This window comes from Sus scrofa, chromosome 15 (genome assembly GCF_054392235.1).
Source record: "Sus scrofa isolate SSC_HxYL_T2T_F1_AM1 chromosome 15, Sscrofa_HxYL_maternal_Yorkshire_Landrace_v2.0, whole genome shotgun sequence".
NCBI classification, from domain to species: Eukaryota; Metazoa; Chordata; class Mammalia; order Artiodactyla; family Suidae; genus Sus; species Sus scrofa.
Window position 1 is genome coordinate 94,294,169 of NC_139397.1, and position 20,776 is coordinate 94,314,944.

At 35.1% G+C, this 20,776-nt stretch overlaps 1 protein-coding gene across 6 annotated transcripts in view; it reads right to left on the reverse strand.

The window, feature by feature from the left end:
- The window catches only part of SP3 (Sp3 transcription factor), a 90,498-nt gene that overhangs the window by 26,390 nt on the left and 43,332 nt on the right, over window positions 1-20,776 (reverse strand). For 5 of the 6 annotated variants that reach the window (XR_014828691.1, NM_001444626.1, NM_001444627.1 and 2 more), the window contains 1 exon segment: window positions 13,290-14,649. The exons of the other annotated variant lie outside the window; for it this stretch is intronic. Coding sequence is in view for 4 of the 5 variants with exons in the window: in NM_001444626.1 (NP_001431555.1) it covers window positions 13,290-14,649 (1,360 nt within the window). In the remaining variant the exon portion in view is untranslated. 6 annotated transcript variants of the gene reach the window in all.

Consider the following 20,776-nt stretch of genomic DNA (forward strand, 5'->3'; position numbering starts at 1 on the left):
GCACTGCTGTGGCTGTGGTGTAGGCTGGCAGCTACAGCTCCGATTCGACCCCTAGCCTGGGAACCTACATATACCGCGGGAGCAGCCCTAGGATGGCAAAAAGACAAAAAAAAAAAAAAAAAAAAAAAAAAAAAAGACTATGGGATAAGGCAGCATCTGAGCTAAGCACTGAAAGCTGCCAACTCAAAGCTTACTCCTCTGCTCCCTGTAACAGTAGTTCAGTGTCAGTATACCATTTACCACATTACATTAGACTCTTCTACATGACTGCCTAACCCAATGGTTCTCAAAGAAAAGGGGGAATTTTGCCCTGCGGCAAGACGTTTGGCAATGTCTGAAGACATTTTTTTATATCAGGAATGAAGGGTTGGAGTGTAACTTGCATCTGGTGAGGGATACTGCTCAACATCCTAAAATGGAGAGGACAGCACCCACAACAAAGAATTATCATATCTAAAATATCAATAATGTGGAGACTGAGGATCCCCAGTCTAATCCTTAGAGTATGAATAAAATTCTGATGCAAGAACTATCTTATCCTTGTATGCCCAGCATTGGCCATAGCAGGAACTCTATGCATATTGGTAGACTCAATAAACCTCAATTTAAAGGCAATGGAATACAATTTTATATGTCAAATATACCTCAATACAGTTGAAATTTAAAAAATAAAAGCAATGGAAGAGCCAGTGAAGGTTTTAAAGAAGTCAACAACATGACCCGTGTTTAGGGAGAATAACTGATGTAAAGGATACACTAGAACAACTTCTAAGATCTTCTAAAATCAAAGATACATATAATCCCTAGACATATATCTATTCTTCAAATACACATACTTTCCCTAAGGAAAAAAAGTATATATTTGTATAAGGATAATGATTGAAGATTAAAAATAAATAACCATCAATAAAGATCTTATTAAATGACAAAATACTTGTGCAACAGTACAGTGTTACTGACATTGCTAAGAATGAGAGAGCTCTATACTTATAATATTAAGAGATCCAACATAAACATTTTTAATGCGAAGAATGAGTACAGTTTCAGCGAATGGCAGAGAATATACAGGTATGGTAATGTATGTAAATGTATGCTTCCACCAGAGATATTCCATACAGTTAAAAAAAAAAACAAAAAACCAAACAAAACAGTAACAATGGCTACCTCTAGGGAGAGGAACTGGGGGGTTAAGATAAGGAGAGCAACTCTTCAATGATTATTCTTTTATATATTTTCTGAATGTATGCCTTACAGGGGTATTGCTTATTCAAGAAATAAATTTTTTAAAAAGATTTTTGACACGCACTAGAAAGAGGAAAGATTAGTGGCATGGATAATAAATTATTACAACAGTAGCCTAGGTGAAGAGTGAAAGCCAGACTAATGAAATGAGAATGGCCAGGAAGAACAGATCACAAAAACATGGCACAGATAAAACCAAAAGGACTTGGAACTTTCTACCGCACATAAAATAAAACTGGATACAAAATCTGTCCTGGGAACCAATAAAATGACCAAGCAGTTTAAAGACTGGCTTTAATAGTTATTCTATTAGGTTAAAAATAATATGGAACTATAGAACAATGTGTCAAAGAAAGCATACTAATGAAAATCACACATTAATTACATGGTTTCAATTCTGCTGCATTCATCAATATTCTAATTTCCATCATTACTACTACATCCTGGGGGTAAATTTGGTTAATAATAAATTATACGATCTCAGAAAAAAATATTTAAAAACAAACACTGAGCAGCCGTTTGTTGAAGTTGCATCTAATCAGCTGAATTAGCTTGACTTCTCTGATTCCATGGTTTAAATCAAGTAGATAGATAATACTACTTTAATATATACCAGTATTATATATATCATATATAACAATAATACTGTTATATTTACCAATGTTGAATAGGTATTTGAGACTTCTGTAAGTACCATCCTCAAGAGATTACTCATAGCTCTGTGAGCACTAACTTTCCAGAGTACTAAGAAAATAACAAGTATGACCACAAACATAATTAAAATGATTTAACTTAAAAGGCACAAAATGTGTTCTAGATATTTTCCTAGTCATAAGAATTATAATGTGAAATTCCCAATTTTTGCACAAACTGTTGAACTGCATCAGATGACTTGTAAATCAATACAAACTAAGCTCAAAAACTATGGTTCAAAGTTTCTACATTATTTTTATTAAAAAAATATCCAGTAAGAACTTATATGAACTAAAACTCACCACTGACCAAACAATGCAAATGAATGGAGAAAATACCTGTGGTGTGTGACAAAAGACTAATGTCCTTAACATATAAACAGGTCTTAAAAAAAATAAAAAAGTCTTACAAATTAGTATGGGGGGGGGGAAATAAGCAAAACAAACAAACATTAAAGGGAACTGATCAAACACAAATAGCCAATAAACACACAAAAATGTTCAAGTTCCCCAATAACAAATGAATGTATTAGTCTATTTATACTACCCCAAAATTTTGCCACTTGATAAAATTATATCCCAGTACAAAAAAACCCATGCTTGCATACAATGCTGTTGAAAGAACATTTCTGTAGTATATATAAAAGTCTTAAATATTTCTGCATAATGACATAATCAGTAGTGTGAGCAAAGACTTCTACATAACGGGAAAAAATGAGAAATAACCTGAACATGTAACTATTGTTTAGGACTAGTTAAGTCATGAAATATTTGCACAAAATTACTTACCAATGAAAACAAATAAACATGTCCTAGAAAACTGATGATGTGGAAAAATGCACACAATATACTATTTGGAAAAAAAGTTACAAAGCTGTTGTATATATGACTCCATTTCATAAAGATACTTAAGAGTATATAATATGCACAGGAAAAGGACTGGAAGATTATATAGCAGAATACTAGCAGATAATTCACTAATTTTACTGGCTAAGGGACTGCTAATATTTTTTTTTCCTGTTTCCTTGTCAGGGCTGTCCTGAATTTCTACATCTGCTATTACTCTTTTTCTTTGCTACATGTCTCCTTTCCTATTTTCTGTTGGATTGACCATTTTCTACCTCCCGCTCTAGTTTAAGAAGTTAAAAACGGCATTTTTGGAATAGACAGAGCACAGCAGACTTTCAAGGCAGTAAAAATATTCTGTATGATACCATAATGTTGGATATACATCATTATACATTGATCCAACCTCAGAGAATGTATAGCACCAAGAGTGAACCATTATGTAAACTATGGACTTTGATGTATCAATATAGGTTCACCAGTTATAACAAATGCACCACAATGGTGAAAGATGCTGAAATGGGGGAAGCTTTGCATATGTAGGAACAGAAGGTATATGAGAAATCTTTGTACCTTCTCTTCATTGTTGCTGTGAACTTAAAACTGCTCTAAAAAATAAAGTCTTAATTTAAAAATATATATAAAGTTGTATTTTTGTTCTCTTGATAATTACTTATATCCAAATTATACACAGATGTAAAGGCTAAAGCCATTCTCCATATAAATGATCCTCCTAAATATGACAAGAACACTAAGAGTTCTGTGGTTCAGTGGGTTAAGGATCCAGTGTTGTCACTGCAGTGGCTTGGATTGCTGCTGTGGCTCAAGTTTGATCCCTTGCCCAAGAACTTCTGCATGCCACAGATGCAGCCAAAAAAAAAAAGACAGGAACCTTTACCCAGAAACCAACCCCCACCCATCCCACACCTCTATTTCTTGTTTTCACACTTAGCATTCCATGTCTTAACAATATAAGTATTAAAAAAATAAATATTAACTACCAAGGATAATGACTGCCAAGTATTTAAAACACAACTGATAAAAAATGAGTTCACAAATAAATAAATAAAAGAACCCCTAATGGCAGCTAAGACACCAACTCAATCTGAAAACAGATGAATAAAAGTAGTGGATTTAATTGCTTACCCTCCCTTTCTTATACAAACTGTGATTTGGGGGTAACCAAATAGCTAACAAGAGAAGACTCTTTTCAGAAGAGGATTGAGAATATTAGAAAAATCACCGTTTTGCAAACCTTAATGAAATAATGAATCCAAATGACAACGGAAAGCTGCTAAAACCATTATTTGAAAAGCTGAGACTTGGAAGCACATAAACCAGTAAAAGACAGTCCTTGTTTGAATCCCAATTTGATTAATTCTAAAAAGACTTTTTTTTTCTAAAAAGATGTTTTTTAATCATCTGAGCAGAACTAAACATCACAGGATAATAGGTAATATTAAGAAATTACTATAAATTTAGGGTACTATAAATATTGATACTGTGGTTGTTTCTTAAAATCCTTATTTATTACTGCAGTAGTTTTCAAACTTCTGATATTACTATCACTTTAAGTCTTAAAAATCACTGAAGACTTCAAATCATTTTCGTTTATGTGAGTTACACCTATTTGCCAGAGGAGAAGGCTAAAGAATGGTTGACTATGAAATGGCATATGGAAATGGGAAGGAGTGATAAAATAACACTATCTTTTTTTTTGGGGGGGGGGTGCTTTTTAGGGCCAAACCCACAGCTAAGGGTCAAATCGGACCTACAATTGCTGGCCTATGTCACAGCCATAGCAACGTGGGATCTGACTGCAACCTACACCACAGCTCACAGCAATGCCAGGTCCTTAACCCACTGAACGAGGCCAGGGATTGAACCTGCGTCCTCATGGATACTAGCTGGGTTCATTTCTGCTGCACCACAAGGGGAACTCCCAAAATAACACTATATCTTGACTATGGTGGTGACTGTACAACTGTGTACAGTTTTTAAAACTGCAGGAACTGAGCACTAAAATTTTACAGTGAACTTTACTGCACGTAAATGTCTTTATAAAAAATGGGGAAAAACTTTTTTTTAACAATTTGAGGATTTCAAAGGGCCTTTGTTCACATAAGTATATCAATATTTACTATATTAGGAATCAAAAGTGGAAAAATTTTAAAGGTGTATTTATTAATTTTAAAGTAACAAACATATTGTTAACATAAGTAACACCTTTATGAAAAATATAATTTTTTTAAATTAGTAAGAATAGTTTGACATTTTTGCAAATACCTTTAATATCTGGCTTCTTAGAAAATAGCTAGATCATACCAAGTAAAATAAGTCAGACAAAGACAAATATACAATTATCATTAATGTGTGGAGTCTAAAAAAAATGCTATAGAAGTTCCTGCTGTGGCGCAACAAGATTGGCAGTGTCTCTGCAGTACCAGGATGCAGGTTCAATCCCCAGCCCAGCACAGTGGGTTTAAAGCATCTGGTGTTGCCACAGCATAGGTAACAACCATAGCTTGGATCTGACCCCTGGCCAGGGAAGTCCACATGCTTCGGAGAAGCCAAAAAAAAAATTTTTTTTTTAATTTAAAAAATAGTACAGGAGTTCCCGTCGTGGCTCAGTGGTTAACGAACCTGACCAGTAGCCATGAGGACGAGGGTTCAATCCCTGGCCTCGCCCAGTGGGTTAAGGACCTGGTGTTGCCATGAGCTGTGGTGTGGGTTGCAGATGCAGCTCGGATCCCTCAATGCTGTGGCTGTGGCGTTGGCCAGCGGCTACAGCTCTGATTCTACCCCTAGCCTAGGAACCCCCGTATGCCACAAGTGCAGTCCTAAAAAGACAAAAGATAAAAAAAAAAAAACAAAAACAGTACAAGTAAACTTATTTACAAAACAGAAATAGACTCAGAGACATAGAAAACAAACTTATATGGTTACCCTAGGGGAAGGGTGGGATTAACACATACATACTACTGTATATAAAACAGATACACAATAAGGACCTACTGTATAGCACAGGAAACTATAGTCAGTATCTTGTAATAACCTGTTATGGAAAAAAATATGAAAAAGAATATATATGTATAACCAAATCACTTCACTGTACATCTGAAATACAGTATTACAAATTAACTATACTTCAATTTAAAAAAAAAAATAGAATTCCCATCATGACTCAGTAGAAATGAATCTGACTAGCATCCATGAGGACCCAGGTTCAATCCCTGGCCTCGCTCAGAGAGTTAAGAATATGGTGTTGCTGTGAGCTCTGGTGGAGGCCAGAGGCTATGGCTGATTCGACCCCTAGCCTGGGAACCTCCATATGTCATGGGTGTGGCCCCATGAAGACAAAAAACAAAAAAAACAAAACCCAAATAACAGCTAGACCTTCATATCAGCTTCTGTGTTCAATTTGTTGTTACCATATATTACACAGTCTCTGAAAAACCCCACTGTGTATCAACTCTGAGGCAAAAGTGAAATAAGCACACAGTATCTTGATATTATTATGAAAGTAACTGACTTCATGGACCACTATGAAAAGCATCTCTGGGACTCCCAGGCCACACATTGATAATCACTCCATTAGCATTTCTGAGCAAAATTATACGTCTGGAATGTACTTTAAAATACTCCAGCAAGAATAAGTTAATTTTTTACCCACTGTAATTACTATTATGTCATTTCCTCTAGATTCATTTTTCTACTTAATCCTTCAGTAGTTAGTTTCGTAAGGGTCTTTGAGTAATGAGCTCATAGTCCTTGATTATTTTATTTTGGGCCACATCGGCTGCAAGTGAAAGTTCCTGGGCTAGGCATCGAAGTTACACCACAGCAGTGACAATGCTGGATCCTAAACTGCTAGGCCACCAGGGAACTCTAGTGCTTGATTAAGTTAAGTGTCTTCATTATACTCTCACTCTTGAGTAGGATTTTAACTGCATATAGAATTCTTGGATGCTGGTTATTTTCTCTCAGTACTATGAAAATATTACTACATGATCTTCTGGTGTGTGCGTGGCTGATGAGAAGTTTATAGGTCTATAATTTCTTTGTTAGCAATCTGTCTTTTCTGTCTTAAAATTTAAGATTATCTTTCTCTATAATTTTAGTTTAAGATGGGGTGGACTTGTTTATCTTACTTAATACTTGAAGCAAAATTTTCATCTGCAGACTACACATCTTCAACACAAGAAAATTCTCAGCCATTATCTCATCAAATACTGTTTCTCTTGCCATTCACTCTATTCTCTTTTTCTGAAATTCCTAACTGGTGACAATCTATCCTTCAAGTCTCCTGACTGCTTGTTCATTATCTCTAAGCTTTTTCTGGGCAAATTCCTTAGTATTTTAGTATTCACTCATTTTTTTCTATGTCCCAGCCTAAATGTTCTCCTGTTTGACCCATTTTTTTCTATTTCACCTAGTCTAAGGCGATGCTAACAAGACACCCTACTCACTACCAGTAAAAGAGAAAAAGCACTGTAAGTTAAACACTGATGTGCCATGGATTGTAAGATATATTCAGATCTCAGAAATGTTAAACAATGTGGGTCTTAGAATCAATGACATGTTTCTTATTTGTAGGACTTCTGGCTGCTTTTACACATTTATGTTGTTTCACGACTTTCTAAAGATGCTACAGCTTCCTTTATCTCACTGACATATATAAATATACTGATTTTAAAGCCTTTAACAGATTTTTAAATTACCTTTTTTTTAACCAGACATAATCTCTTGATTGTTGATTTTATTGGCTTATTTTATTGTTGATTTATTTGCCTTCATCTTATATTTAGGAATTTTTGATTTTCAGGTTTATATTGAATACAATTTTCTCCCTATGCATTATACCTCCACACCTTGCATTTTTCCAAGTGTCTCCACCAAGTCTCTCTTACCCTAATGTAGACCCAGGTCTTTTACTGGCATTAGAGGCAATACTGGTGATATCATAAATCTAGACACCAAGCTAATAGCTCAATACTTCAGACTGGTTCAGAAGCTGATTACAAGAGTGTGTTGATGTCCTTTGTCCCCTTCTCATCTAAGTGTACAGCCTCATTTCAAAGGTGAAAGATTTATATGATCTGAAGAGAAACTAGAGTATTATACAGACTCATTTAAGCTGTGCCTTGGAGTAACAGAGTTCAAGCCCCCCACCTACCCCCCGCTTTTTAGGGTTGCACTCTCGATATACCAAGATTCCCAGGCTAGGGGTTGAATCAGAGCTACAGCTGGCAGCCTACACCACACCCACAGCAATGTCAGATCCAAGCCAAGTCTGCAACCCACACCACAGCTCACAGCAATGCCGGATCCTTAACCCAATGAGCGAGGTCAAGGATCGAACCTGGAACAACCTCATGGTTCCTAGTTGGATTCGTTTCCCCTGTGCCAAAACACTCCCAAACTTTTTTAAGCTCTCCTCTACAAAAAGGAGCCCTACTCTAGGCCCTAATTTGAAGGAGTAAATTTGAATCTCAGCTTTCTCCTGTGGGGTCTATCTATATTAATAGATAATTAAATAAGCATATAATTCTGACCTAAATACTTACCAGGTATGTTCATCCTACCAAAATAAAAAAAAGTAAGGAGTTCCTTGCTGGCCTAGTGGTTATGGAACTGGAATAATCACTGCTGTGGCTCTGGTCACTGCTGTGATGCAGGTTCAATCCCTGGCCTGGGAAATTCCATTTGCCATGGGCTTAGCCAAAAAATAAAGACATAAATTTAAAAATTAAAAAGTAATTACAAATTAAGAAAAAACTGTACAAGCAGTATAATTATGATAATATTTTAAAATGTATAAGACATAAAGTTTTAAATACGCCCAGCCTTTAAAGCACAAGTCAAAATGTGACAGAGGACTTAAATTTGAGAAACCTAGATATGTCTTTGCTTGAATTTGGATGCAATTTTCTGACTAGAAAAAATGTTGGAAAGATAATGTAAATTCATGCTTTGTCACCTCTCACTCAGTTTCAAATACACAGCAAACAGGTGACAAAGTAAAAATTAAACTTTGAAAACAGCATGCATTTCTCAGTGAGCAAAGAAAAGAAATAAAAGGAGTTAAGTAGGGTTGCAGCTTGAGGCCTAATGAGCTCTATGTTCCCAAAAAAATGGGGTTTGGTTTCTAAAGAGTAAGAGGCACTAAACATACCCCTCATGAGGAGGGGTCCTGAGTCCTTATTCACGTCTTAAAACAGGCTGGAATAGAGGTCATTTTTGTTAGAAGGGAGCTTAAAAAAAAATGTCGAAGAAATTCCCAAGCCCTGGTTAAAACAAAAACAAAAAACTGTGCAGTCTCATTTATTTGGGAAATGCGTTACATTATTTCCATGCTCACCAAAAATAAAAACACAAACCAATGGTGTCAAAGTTTTAAGCATTTTATCTGGGCATACTATGCTCTAACAGAGACAAAAATTTTTTACTCTGATTTTCACATAAGAAAACACATCCCAAAATAATTTCTCCTTGCCAATTAAAAAGAGGGTACACGAAGGGACAGTTTTCTTATTACCTAATTATCCCCAAATTACAAATCTGGTTTTATTTCTCAATATGCTACTGTGTACCATGTAGGGTTTTTATTCTCATTCTCTTTTAACTTTTATTTTCCCATGTTCTTTCCCCATTTCTTTAAAAATTGTGGAAAAATTCAAATTTAAGGGCCTCTGGAGTGCTTCTTTATTTTACTCTTCCTTGCCAACATTCAATAAACTAAATGATGTTCCTAGAAATTCAAATTTATATTTAATTCAAACAGTTTTGCTATCTTGATAGTATTTGGGAAATAAATTACTACTGAGCACCTGGTGCTTTATATCATTCTAATTTCATGACCAACATAAACTCACAAAGTCACAAACTCTCTAGAGGTGTTTTTCTTATACAGATCTCCATAACCTTAACTTTATGCAGGCTTTAAAATATGGTATCTAAAAACTACTCGCTGGGAGTTCCCATCGTGGCTCAGCGGTTAACAAACTCAACTAGCACCCATGAAGACAAAGGTTCAATCCCTGGCCTCACTCAGTCGGTTAAGGATCCAGCGTTGCCATCAGCTGTGGTGTAGGTCGCAGATGTAGGTCTAATCCTGAGTTGCTGTGGCTGTGGTGTAGGCCAGAGGCTACAGCTCTGACTGGACTCCTAGCCTGGGAACCTCCATATGTCACAGGTGCCGCCCTAAAAAGACAAAAACAAAAACAAAAAACAACCAAAGGAAAAAAACCTACTTGCTATTTTTCAGAAGTCTTCATTCCACCAGCATTCTCAAGTATTCTCAAACTTTCTGGTCTCAGGACTCCTTCTAAACTCTTAAATATTACTAAGGTCCTAAAAAGCTTTTGTTCATGTGGGGTATACATTTTGATATTTACTGTATTAGGAATTAGAATAGAAATCTTTAATTTTTTAATTCATTTGAAAGTAATAAATCCATTACATGTTAACACGAACTAACATTTTATGAAAAACAACTATTTTCTAAAACACACACATAAAAGTTTAATGAGAAGACATGTTTTACATTTTTATAAATCTCTTTAATATCTACGTTAAAAGAAGACAACTGGAGTTTCATATTTGCTTCTGCAATCTTTTGCAATATGTGGTTGGGCTGAAGCACATGAAGAGTGGCTAGTCTCACAAAGATAGGTGGCTGGAAAAGGAAGAAGTAATCTGATACTCTTTCAGCCAATTATGGGTATTCCTGATACTATACCAAACCCGATAAGTGGTAGTTTCTTAAAGGTCAGTTGCAATGTAGAATCTGAAACCATACTGGTAAATTTTCCATATGCTTGTTGTTGGTCTATCTCAAACCCTGAATGGATCTTTTACCCCTGTATGATTTTGTAACAATGAATGGGTCATCTGAATACTACTGGTTTACTGGCTTATCATAAATATCTTCCAAATGTTGGCATGTTTCATTATAATACAGTATCCAAAAAATCCCATTTATTAATATATGAATATCACTGTCAGAAAAATACTTTTCTGATGAGACACTGGATTATTATTATTAACAAATATTATAAACAAACTATCAAGTTTGATAATTAACAAGTTTTCAAGCTCTGAGTAGTAGACTGAAGTTTTCCAAAATTCTAATTTTCAGTGGAATTCCCAAATTTTATCATTGGTAGAAAATAGGGTTTTTTTCCCCTTTAAGAAACAGGTTCACTTAATTCATTTTTTTTAAGAAACTATCTGTCACTTATATGAGTCTCTCAATAACCATAGTTTGTGAGTCAGTCTCTCAAGTAAAACACGTTTCATGAAAATAGCATCTAGTTCAGTTTGCAACTCACACAATTACTCAAGTGAAAATGTATATTTTTTCAAAGACAATCATCTTTTTTTGGAACACAGGATAAGTGCTTTATTAAAGTATACTTCCCATTTTGTCACAAAGAATATTACAAAGACATGCTGCAAGAACTGCAAATCAGAAACACAAAAATACTTCACACCCATTATTAGAATGGCTAAAATAAAAAGGGAGAACAATGCTAAGTGTTGGCAGGGATGTAAAAAAACTGAACCCTTTTGCTTGAGAATGTAAAATGATAAAGTCACTTTGGAAATACAGTTTGGCAAGTCCTCAAAATGTTAAACATACAACGCAGTAATTCCACTAAGTATATACCCAAAAGAAACAAAAGCATGTCTACACCAAAAAACTGTACAAAATGTTCACAGCAGTATTCTTAATAGCTAAAAAATGGAAATGTCCATCAATGGATATATGAGTAAAATATGGTATATCCATACAGTGGAACATTATTCAACCACAAAAAGGAATGAAGCACTGATAAAGACAACAATACAGCCTTTATCAATACAACCTGAAAATACGCTAAATGAAAAGTCAGACACAGAAAACTACATAGTGCATAATTCCACTGATATGAAGTAACAGGCAAATCCAAAGAGACAGAAAGTAGATTAGTGGCTGCTGGGGACAAGGGGGAGGGAGAAATGCGGCGTGACTGCTAACAGGTATGGGGTTTGGGGAAGATGCTGAAAATGCTGTAAAATTAGAGTGGTGATGGTTGCACAAGTCTGTGACTGTATTAAAAACCACTAAATTGTATACTTTAAAGGGTGAGTTTTATGGTATGTGAACTGCATTTCAATAAAGCTATTATTTTAAAAAGGACATGCAGCATTCAAGGGTCAAGATTTAGTAAAAATAACTATTTTGACTGGTTAATCAAAGTCATTCTTCCGTGAAGCTAGCAGTTTTAACTGTTAAGTGCATAGTCATAAAGAATACAACAACTAACATAGTTTGGAATCACAGCTTTGATTTGTGCTAAGACACAGCAGTTTTAACCACCATCAGTGAAAATGCCAACACAACTAAAAAAGCAAATAATTTTAATATTATTATGAAAAAGCAGTCTGACATCAAGAATCTCAGAGGGACTCACATACCACACTTTTAGAAATGCTGCTCTAAACTACAGCTTCAGAAGGCTCAAATGCAATTAAAAGCTTTCCAAGCACATATCTGAGGCTTCAGGACAACTCCAATTTTCTGAGTATATATCACAAATTTATCAAAAGAAAAAAGGCAATACCATGACTCCAATAAATTAAACCCAAGTGTCCCAATTTAAGAGTTTGGAATCACTTACTCAGTGGAAGGTATGTACAAGCACAATCTCCACAAAAACCCAAATAACAAAGTAGAAGAGTGAAAGTAGGATTTAATGTTCAATGAAACATTCAATAAATCATTACCTAAACAAAACACATTATAAGGTAATGATGATACCATCTCTTTTAAAACTATACTATTTAATTTAACAAAGAGCAAATTTCTGAAGTTTCTACTCATCCTATCAATAATAACATATCCAATACAGCAAAGTTTAAGGCCCACTTCACCTTGTAAGAATAAACCGTCAGAGAATTGAAGAATTTTAGGTCAGAAAGGTACTCTAGATTTAGTTACCTAGTTCAACAACCCCATTTTACATGATGAGAAAACTGAGTTAACACGAGAAAAAGTGACAGCCAAAACCACACAGCTAGCTAATGGGTGAGACAGCATAAATGGGAACTACTCCCAGTACCATATTTTCACTGAGCCAACCTGATTGCCCAACCAAATATAATGCACAAAACATTTAATTTACATCACACCAAGGTCAGCCAAGACACCTTACCTGCCAAATAAAAATTCTGTGATGTCTGACAATACCATTCGGATGTGAAAAATATATATATATAATTGAGTGATGAAAAACTACAAATTGGCATAATAGAAAAATGAATCCTAGACTTGAAAAATAACAAACTTTCAATGAAGAACAATGTGGAACACATTTTGATGTTGACTCTTCATACTGACATAGGGAAATGTATTATCACCTTTAAAAGGAAGCCAGATGCTGATGGACACCTAAGGCAAAAACTTTCCCTAAATATTAGCAAGTTACAGAACTTATCTATGGCATGACATGACTTAAGACTCACCTGCAGGACTGTCAGCATTCTCTCCTGGGTGTAGCTGTATACCAGTAGAATCTATAGAGTTTACTGTAACTGTCTGTAGATTTGGCAACTGACCAGTGCTTAGACTAACTGGAGTTGAAGTCAAGGCTCCACCTGCTGCAACTTGACCAAGCGTGAGTGTCTGAACAGGCGTCAAAGTTATTTGTTGGGCAGCAGTATTCTGTATTTGCAAATTCTGCAAGTTCTGGACCCCTTGCACTTGAAATGTCTGCCAGGTTATCTGTCCAGAAGGGGTCACTGTCTGTGCCTGAATTAAAAAGGTTCCAGGATTCAGCTGCAACTGAAGATTTTGCAAAGCTTGTTGTGATATATTTTGACCACCGGCTTGCACACCATGGATTGTCTGTGGTGTAATACCTTGCACAATTTGGGCTTGACTGGTTGGCTGCTGAGACTCTTGAAGTTGTAGATGTTGTACAACAGGCTGTGCTGTAGAAACCTGAATATTCTGAGCCTGTGTCTCTTCAGAAACAGGCGACTGGATATAATTTCCCTGAAGATCTGAAGAATGGACTTGCCCACTAGTAGTAGTCAAGCTATTTGTATTTTGTTGTAATATACCTGTACTATCTATAGTAACAGGCAACTGTGATGAAGAGGACGTTGGCACAAATAAATCTGTATCAGTATTAGTTTCATTAATATCAGGAGAAACCCGCTCACCAGTCCTTTCTGAATTGTCTGAACTATCCATAGCTTGTCCTGTGTTTATCAAATGTCCATCAGCATTAATGCCTGCAGTCATTGTCTGAGAACTGCCCGAAAGTCCCAAAGAATCTAGATCAACACTATTGATTGGTACAAAGGTAATATTTCCCGGAAGACCAAGAGGCACATTAGCAACTACTTGGGTTTGGCCAGGAAAAGATGAACCACCAATTGCAACTCCCTGAACCTGGACTTGACCAGTCTGTGGTATGAGATTCTGGATATTAGCAGGAGGTGTTCCAGAGGCAAGCAAGGTTTGATTAGAGCCAGGAATGATCTGAATTTGACCACTTTCTTGATTTATACCCCCATTATCTGAAGAGCCTGTGAAACCAATCTGAACCTGCTGACCATCTGATGACTGAATCTGTGGTATTACTTGATATTGAACATTGGACACTGTACCATTTGATGAATCTGATCCTGGTGCAACTGAAAATATTTGCTGATTCTGCAAATTCTGAAGGGGAAGGACATACTGCCCACTGGAAGTAGCAGCACTTGGAATCTGTACTAGATTACCGGCTTCATCTTTTATAGTTGTAGGTGTGGCTGACAAAACCTCCCATCGGTTTGGTGCTCCTCCTAACTGTGTAGAAGCCAAATCACCTGTCTGGATGAAGAAAACAAAAAATGTTACATGATATGTATTTGTGGTATATTTAATTCAATCCTCAAAACTCTAAAAACGAATATAAACCCTACCATCTGAAAATAAAAGTTTTCTCAAAAACATAAGTTCAAATAAAGAAGTACTGAATAAACTATAATTATCATGTAAAATGTTATTAATTACTGCAAAGATAACCCACGTTATTTAAGCAGGAAAAAAGTTCAATTAGATTTTCCTTTATGACTACAAACTTATTTTCTAATCCCTCACCTATGATCTCTAATGCTATACAGTTAAAAATAAATAAAGTCAAAGTAGCTAAAAAAGGTCACCAACAGTTCAAACCAAACATACCTCAAACACTGAATAGAGTTCAAAAAGTAAAAAACCCACTGAAAACATCACTAAATCAGATGCATTGTATTTACTTAAAAGAAACATTAGTGCTACTGAGTTATTTAGAAAAAGTTAAGATTTGTATATTATTGCTATCAACTTTAAATCAATTAATGCTACTCTTTCATAGCCTTTATTAATATACTCCAGAGTAAATTCATGGTGAGGGTGACTCCACTACTGAGCCATCAAATTCTTTACTTGCGCCCATAACTACTTAAAAAAAAAAAAAGTTCTTAAAAAATTTTAATGAGGGAAGGTTACTTGCCTGTGATACGTTGAAAGGTTTTTCTAGGAGTTCCCGTCATGGCTCAGTGGTTAGCGAATCCAACTAGGAACCATGAGGTTGCCAGTTCAATCCCTGGCCTTGCTCAGTGGGTTAAGGATCTGGCGTTGCCGTGAGCTGTGGTGTAGGTTGCAGACGAGGCTCAGATCCCGCGTTGCTGTGGCTCTGGAGTAGGCTGGTGGCCACAGCTCTGATTCCACCCCTAGCCTGGGAAGCTCCATATGCCACGGGAGCGGCCCAAGAAACAACAAAAAGACAAAAAAAAAAAAAAAAAAAAAAAAAAAAGGTTTTTCTAGAATCTAAAAGCTAGAAGATATAAACTGTTGCTTTGCCTACTATTTCTATTCAAGTTTACAGGAGAATATTAGACACATATATTTTGCATTCTGTAATCTACTAGAATCTAAGGTATTAATCCCATATTTTATGGATTAGACAAGACTGGAAATACCAATATAGGAAAATAGAAAGCAATAAAACCCAACATATCAATGTCAAAGGGTACATTTTTTAAGGGACTAATAACAGTAACTTCTAACATTTGAGCCATTCTTTTATATGCCATTTTTTTATACAGTACCACCACAAGGGGTTGGTTCTAAGATTACATCATCTATTCTTTATGACAATTCTATGAGACATTAAGTAGTTGTTGTGATTATCCTCATATCACAGATGAGAAAACTGAGACAAAATCACATACCTATCAATGGCCAAAACGGGATTTAAAACTAAGGCAGTCTAACTCCAGAATCCAGGCCTTTAAATACTATACCAAACTTGTCTCCACTAAGACCAGGGGGAAGATATGGGGAATGAGATCCTATATGAATTACCACCAAAATAATGCCATTCTTAACCACTTCCTTCTAGATCTATACATGATTTTCTAATCTCCACATACCACTCAACAATGAAAACATGAGCATATACAGCCCAGAATTTTCAATCTAGGATCCATGCTTAGGGTTCAAGGGATCTTTGAATCCTCTAAAATAGCATACCACCTTTTTGAGAAAGTTCAAATGCAAGGGCAGGGGGTGGGGGTGGGTGTTTTACCTAGGGTTTCATCATATCCTCAAAGGGGTTGAGAATTTTTAAAAAAGGATTTTTTAATTGCATTTTATTGCATTTTCTGCAACCATTAAAAAAAGGTTAAGACAAATACTGTTCTCTCAACATAAATCATTCTCAAAATTTAATACAAATACTGTACAGCGGAAAGAACTTAAAAATTTCTTAAAGAGACTCACGACCTAATTCTCATGTAGACACAGTTGAAGAGAATATATTTCAAAGGATGAACTACAGTTTAATGACTCAATTTACAACATTTGAATATATCTGCCAAGATGAAATAAGCATACAGGTAAGCCCATGAGATATACAATCTATCTTCAAATGGTTCACAATCTAGCCAAGCAGACATACACATTCATGTTACTACTATGTGAATAGTGGTGTACACTAGGCATATAACCAAAACATTTTTTGGGAAACAAAGAAAAGAGATTCCACATTAAGAGATTTTTAAGGCAATCCTGAATAAAAATTAAGATTTCATTGACAGGCAGCTAGGAAACTGAGAAAGGCATTAATAAGGTATAGAAATAATAGTCACAGACAGAAAGAAACTCTGAAGAATAATATGTAGTTCGGAGTTCAAGAGAAGATCTAGAAAGACTCATATTCATAGAAAAAAGCAATGGGGAAAAGGACTAGACATTCTTATCAGGGCCTGTAGTAAATGGCTTCATAGGTTCTACTAAGGAGTTTGGACTTTATCCTCCAGATAGTGACTGGAAGCCATAAAAGGTTTTAAGGCAAGTGATTGGTGCAATCAGATCTGTGTTTTATATAGATAAACTAAGACCTAGTGAAGGAGACAGAAAGGTGGAAGACAATAAAGGCAGAGAAACCATGGGACACAGTACAAATTTCTAAGCCTGAACTAAAATAATGATCTATTTTTTTAAAGATAAACACTTAAACCTATCAAACTTAAATTGTTAAAATGAAGCACCAGACATTAAAGTTGCTTATCATTTTTCAACTTCTATATGGTATAGCAAGCTTATATCATCTTTCCCAATATTAGAGTATTAATTCATGTTTCATTTCAGCCTCTTGACATTTTAAATAAACCAAAGATATTTAAATCTATGCTTCATACTGAAGTCTGCACTAAAATACGGTATTTCAAATCCAATTCTTATCTTTACAGGGTTACTGCTCGCCTTTGGAGAATCGATCTTGAATTTTTTCTCACCAGCATTAAACTTACAATGTTTCTACCTATAACAAAGAATATAATATAAATATCTCAGTTTCATAAGTTAGTCTCACAACACAGCTATCCCTAGGTATCCCCAGAGGATTGATTTGATTCCCAAGGATACCAAAATCCCCTATGCTCATTCTCTTATATAAAATGATGTAACAACAGGTAGCCCTCCAGGATGCAGAACACACAGATAAAGAGGGACAACTATATTGGCATTTTGTCCCTTTTTCATCCTTAAAATAAAATATCAAATTTACGGCATCTAAAGTTTTTTTTTTTAACAAAATCGTAACAAGAACAGATATTCAACCTATTAGTGAACAGTTTTCCAGTTCACAAAATTCCCTGAAAATAAACCAACTACTTTATTTACTAAGACAAGTCTGAGTAAATACCACCCAAACACTCCCTTCTCCAGAAGCTAAATAAAAATAAACTACAGTACCAGTTTTCCTAACAATACTGGCCATTAATTGAAGGGAAATCCCCAAACCTAAGACAAAATGATGTATTTGAACTTTTTTGAGTAAACTTAAGTGAAAAGCATATACAAAAAATATTTATGAACACTGAAACAGAAGAGTACTAGATTTTCATGATTTAAGCTAAGACTATAAATGCTTGGAGGAGGGAAATACATTAATACTAGAATGGAAAAAACTCATAACTAGGATCAAGCCCTAGCTAGAACTGTAGACTTACATGTGATTTAGAACAGGACTCAATTTCCCTATGGGAAAAATATTACCTTGCATGATCATACGTACCTAAAGAAAGTGTTAAGCTTTATAAAGTATAAAGTACTACACAGTCCTAAAGTATCCTAATGATGACTAAGATTATGAGGACAGATTTGAAAACATCCAATTGTGCCCAGCACAATGATCAATAAATATTGATTGAATGAATAAAAGTATTTTACTTTAAAATCACTGCAAAGAAAATAACAGAAAAAAATGGATCAATAAAACTGACCTTGAGATATTAAAATCTTCTATGAAAAACTCTATACCAATTTTAAACCAATTCTTTCAAAACTACAAAGCCTACTAAGACCATTCATTTGTAAGAAAAATTTCATCAGCAGCATTCCAGCAAAAGAGATAAATTAGAAAATTATCTGAGACCAAAACAGTTGTAAAAATGTCTGATGTTAAGCTACTGGAAACTCTACAGACAAAGGGAGCGAAACATACAAACACATAACTAGTATTTGGTTTGGGTTCAAGATAACCCTCTACATTAAGCTTACACACTAAAAGAAAAATCCACCAGTGTTTCTGTCAGTAATTCTAACATCCTAATTGACAAAACACCAATTAACATGGACACTGGTATTATTGTAAAAAGTTATAATTGAAGGCAGCCAAGTTTCCCTCTATATACAAACACATAATCACACAGTAAAAGAAAAAGACCACAACCAAGAGTAACCATGGGATGCTGCTACTGCAATTTATTACAAGGGCATTCTCCACTGCAATCACACATAAAAGAAGGGCAGGGGCAAAGAGATACTTTTCTAAGATATTACTTATAGAAAGGAAAAAAGAAAAAATTCATACTGATTTATTAGAGATTATTAACCTCTCAGTTCCCACAAATGGCTTTATGAAAGCCAGAAATAGGCAAGGAAAGAGTGTAACTGGAAACAAGTGTAAAGCTAAGATGGAAACAAACTAAGACCCATTCTTAAGCAAGTACTCAAGTTTCTTAAAATCTTCAAAGAAACAGTAAAGAACACCATCTGAAAATAAAAACAATTACCCAATGAATTTCTTACAATGACAATGTTGGTCTTATTTTAAGCAATAGCCGCAATAACCTTTTTGGAAATAAGCTATTATTCACTTTGTAGCTCACCAATATTTATGTAATAAGCGAACACTAAATTTACAAGTTAAAATGAAATCAGGCAATGCTTTTCATATTCACTTGTACAGTTTACTATACTAAAGTACAAATGAATTAAACAAATTAATAATCCACAGGCTCACGCAAATGTAAACTGGATAAGGTGATATTGCATTATGGGTCTACTTTTTCTATTTCCTGATGTATTACTAAAACTAACCACATAACTTTTAATAACAAAGCACAGAAAAAGTCTTGCCATCAAAACAACTTTCAGAGTCCATACTGTGGGACAAAGCAGGTGAGACTGCTTTATGATTAGACCTATTCAGCACTGTACTGAGGGTAACCAAACATTATCTTGGCCAGAATTCAGGATCAATGCACATCACATTATAACAAAATATAAACTGAAAATATTTAAAGCAAATCTGAAGTACAGCTGATTGGCTTTCAATGCCCTATTAACTCTAAAATACCAAACTAAACTAGAATAAAGTTGCATTTTCCACTTGATTTTAAACATAATACTGTATACAATGCGGTATCCCAAACTGAATCCTGGGATAGAAAATGGACATTAATGGAAAAACTGGTGAAATCAGAATAAAGTCTGTAGTTTAGTTAATAACACTATCATAGTTAATGTGCTAGTTTTGACAAATGTACCATAGTTAGAGTAACACTAGGGGAGGCTGGGTGAAGGGTCTAAGGTAAACTCTCAGTTCTACCATTAAAATTTTTCCATAAATGTGAAATTAATCCCAAATAAAATTTTTTAAAAACACAGCTAAAAAAAAGCTCTCCCTTTATCTCTCGTAATTCCCAGTAATTTGAGTAATTACTGTAAGATTATCTAAGCATGTCTTTTAAGTGGGGAATAAAAAGCCTATGAAATCACTGAAGTTCATTTTCTGAGGTGTCCATATCTACATTTTTTGAACTGAAAAAATAATTTTCTCACTTACTAAAGGCAAACAAACTCAAACTAGTTTTACTAATTATACACAGTGAAAAATCTTATGCATAGGTACCAAACAAGCAAAGAAAAAATGCTCTGATTCTGGTTCATGTTCATCTGGCGGGAAATGAGATGTCAGTAGATTTAGCAGTTCGGAGGAGGAGCTGAAGGGCTGCAAACAACTTCCCTACAAGTATATGGATGGCTACAGTAGGCTAAGGATGGAGAAAGTATTCTATTCCTTGGGCTGAGACTCACATATACATATTTTTTACCCCTAACTTCCTCCTTTACTTCTCCCCTCCCCCATTCACTGAACTGATATCTAAACTTGGTAAGTTGCAGT